Genomic DNA, 2,881 nt, shown 5'->3' with positions numbered 1-2,881 from the left:
CTTCCCATCAAATACTTTTATTCCGTATTTTGTTGGGTTTTTTTGTATTTTTTGGTGTTTTGTTTTCGAGTAGAGTTTTTATTTCATCCTTGGTTGGTTCAGCAACACGTTCTGCCATTTTGTTTTTCTCTACTCACAGTATATAAGTTGATCACCTATAGTGTAGCCAATCAGAGCACACAATTGCTCATATCCAGTGAATGTGGATAGAATAAAATATATTGTAACTATAAAGGCAATTTTTCTTTTTTAATCTCGTTTTTATATTTCAGTTGCTGTCTCTTGCTCTCGGTGTCTTCTCACATTCACTCTTGTGCTGTGGCCTGGTAGATTTGCACCATCTCATCTGGAACCTCCAATAGCAGTGTGGTATTGAAGGCCTTCTTGAAACTTTCAATGAAATTCAGGTCTGAAGACAAGCGGATCTGTTAAAAAAAAAAAAGATGAGCAAAATTTATTAAATAATACATAGCCTGGTGTGATGATGATGCAAAAGTATACCACTCAGATGAAGGAAACATTCTGTATGTTGGGTCATACCACATTTGCGATTTGGAAAAAGTGGCAACAGAAAGCTTCTGTATATTAATCAAGTTAAATGGTCTAACTATTTCACTAATGACATTAAGTAGGCACCCATTTCTTTCAATCCATTTCTTTCTTTTCTATCTAGTACAGACCTTGTTGGCCCAGAGAAGGGCTGTTCCACGTTTGCAGAAGTGCTTCATGGTGAGTAGCAGTTCATCCAGACAATTGTGATGGTAGACAACATCTGCACATAGGATGTAGTCATAATTATAGATAGAACTGGGAAAATTATGGTCCAGATCTTCCCCCCAAGTCAGCTGGGCCACCTGAGGTGTGTATCTGCAGCGGCCCCGTGTGTTGCGCGAGAGATTGAAGTTCAAATTGTCTATGATGTCTGGCAAGTCTGTGGCTGTCACCCATGCACCTAGAAACAACAAACAATATAGAAATGTTATGGTTATATTTCTTCAATCTATGCTTCTCCTTCTGCCACATTATGTTCAGTGGATCTTTACCTCACTCACCCATTAAACAGGCTACGATGGACACCAGTCCTGTTCCTGCTCCTAGCTCCAGCACTGCCTTATCTTGCAGATTGACATGCTTGTGATTTGCTTCCAGGTAGCTGCAGAGAGCCACTGCCTAAATACACATTATAACCAATTCTCATCACATTCAGAAATACCAAATCTGTTTTTCAGTCACTTCAGTTGTGCTTGTTTTGTGTCAGCTCTCACCCCAGGCCAGATAATGGCACCATATGAGTCAAATGATTCGTGGATGCTGATCTCATGACCACCAAAGCAAAACCTTTCTATTCCCAGTGAGTAGAAGCTGCTTGGCTTCCAAGATTTCCACCTCTCCAGTGTCTCTGCAACCATTATTTTGCTATCCACATCCTCTGTGACAAAAGTAGTATATCAAGACAAATAAGCATCACACCTAAAATACCCCTCAAAACTTTCATTAAATCAATGGAAATTATTGTATATTATTTCCACTTGCTTTGGTGTATGATGTTTGGCTGAGGTTTGATGTGATCTGCGTGCTTAATACTTCTGTTCTTTTGCCCATTTGTTAGGGTTTGTCTTCCACCTGTAGCCATTGTAGAGTCCACTTCAGTCATCACTTTCACTCAAGACCATGTGTCAACTGCTGCTGGCAAACATATTATTCATGTTTTTCACAAAAAGGTTCTTTTAATTGTGCAGCTTTGTAAAATAACCTATGTGCAGAGCATCTCCCTATTTGCATCATTCATTCATTCATTTTCTATACAACTTATCCACTGTGGGTGAGATCGAACTTATCCCAGCTGCCACTGGGCAGAGCACCCCCTTGACAGGCTGCCAGACAAAGAAACAGACAGTCATTCACACCTATGGGCAATTTAGGCCAAGTTTACAGTAGACCGTATCTGTCTCGTTTTCTTCGCGGATGCACTGTCCGTTCACATTAAAACGCCGGGAAACGGGAATCCGTCAGGGCCCACGTATTCAACCCAGTTCGTGTCTGGTCCGGTGCTGTGTAAACATTGAGAATACGCAGATACGCTGTGCTGAGCTCTAGCTGACGTCGTCATTGGACAACGTCACTGTGACATCCACCTTCCTGATTCGCTGGCGTTGGTCATGTGACGCGACTGCTGAAAAACAGCGCGGACTTCCGCCTTGTATCACCTTTCATTAAAGAGTATAAAAGTATGAAAATACTGCAAATACTGATGCAAATACTGCCCATTGTGTAGTTATGATTGTCTTTAGGCTTGCCATCCTTCCACTTGCAAGTGGTAAGTGACTTGCGCATGCCCGATATGCACTGGGATCACACACACAGCGGCTCAGTCCCGAATCACTGCTCGTGCGCTTCACTCGCCCGCTCTGTGAGCTGCGCAGGGCCGGAGTGCGCACCCTCCAGAGGGCACTCGCTGTTCAGGGCAGAGTGATTTGGAGCGCAGGATGCCTGCAGAGCCGAGCCGCTGAGGAGAAATTTACACATTACACATTTACACATTTCAACTTACGTGCTGTCTAATTAGTCATGTGATTAGCGTATCCGTGTATTGGCGTTGCTGTGTGCACGCAAATCGTGTATTGGCGTTGCTGTGTGCACGCTAATCGTTTTAAAAACGTTAATCTGATGATCCGCTGATACGGTCTAATGTAAACCCCACCTTAAAGTAGCCAGTTGACCTAATCTGCATGTCTTTAGACTGTCGGAGGAAACTGGAGCACCCAGAGGAAAACCCATACCGAGAGGCTAGCATGTTCGAATCCAGAACCTTCTTGCTGTGAGGTGATGGTGCTAACCACTGAGCCACCCCATCATTTATTTGCAACACAAAATGGAATTC

General features: G+C 43.1%; 1 protein-coding gene across 1 annotated transcript; it reads right to left on the bottom strand.

Annotated features, from left to right (window-relative positions):
• Positions 1-305: 305 nt before the first annotated feature.
• On the bottom strand, positions 306-1,409 carry mettl21cb (methyltransferase 21C, AARS1 lysine b). The gene is made up of 4 exons (XM_060930559.1): positions 1,266-1,409; positions 1,053-1,170; positions 681-952; positions 306-425 (listed from the first exon to the last, which is right to left on the bottom strand). The coding sequence occupies exons 1-4, from the start codon at positions 1,407-1,409 to the stop codon at positions 306-308; spliced, it is 654 nt and encodes a 217-aa protein (XP_060786542.1).
• Positions 1,410-2,881: the final 1,472 nt, after the last annotated feature.

The sequence above is a fragment of the Neoarius graeffei genome, chromosome 9 (genome assembly GCF_027579695.1).
Source record: "Neoarius graeffei isolate fNeoGra1 chromosome 9, fNeoGra1.pri, whole genome shotgun sequence".
In the NCBI taxonomy this organism is placed as follows: Eukaryota; Metazoa; Chordata; class Actinopteri; order Siluriformes; family Ariidae; genus Neoarius; species Neoarius graeffei.
The sequence above is the reverse complement of the archived record's forward strand: the minus strand, read 5'-3'. Positions and strand labels throughout refer to the sequence as shown.

What these genes read in the sequence shown, in the direction of transcription:
- mettl21cb (XM_060930559.1), bottom strand. Translation starts at nt 1,409, where the DNA reads ATGGTTGCAGAGACACTGGAGAGGTGGAAATCTTGGAAGCCAAGCAGC. An exon ending in GTGCCATTATCTGGCCTGGG is followed by an intron (nt 1,171 to 1,265) that starts GTGAGAGCTGAC and finishes ATGTGTATTTAG; the next exon opens with GCAGTGGCTCTCTGCAGCTA. An exon ending in CATCGTAGCCTGTTTAATGG is followed by an intron (nt 953 to 1,052) that starts GTGAGTGAGGTA and finishes TGTTGTTTCTAG; the next exon opens with GTGCATGGGTGACAGCCACA.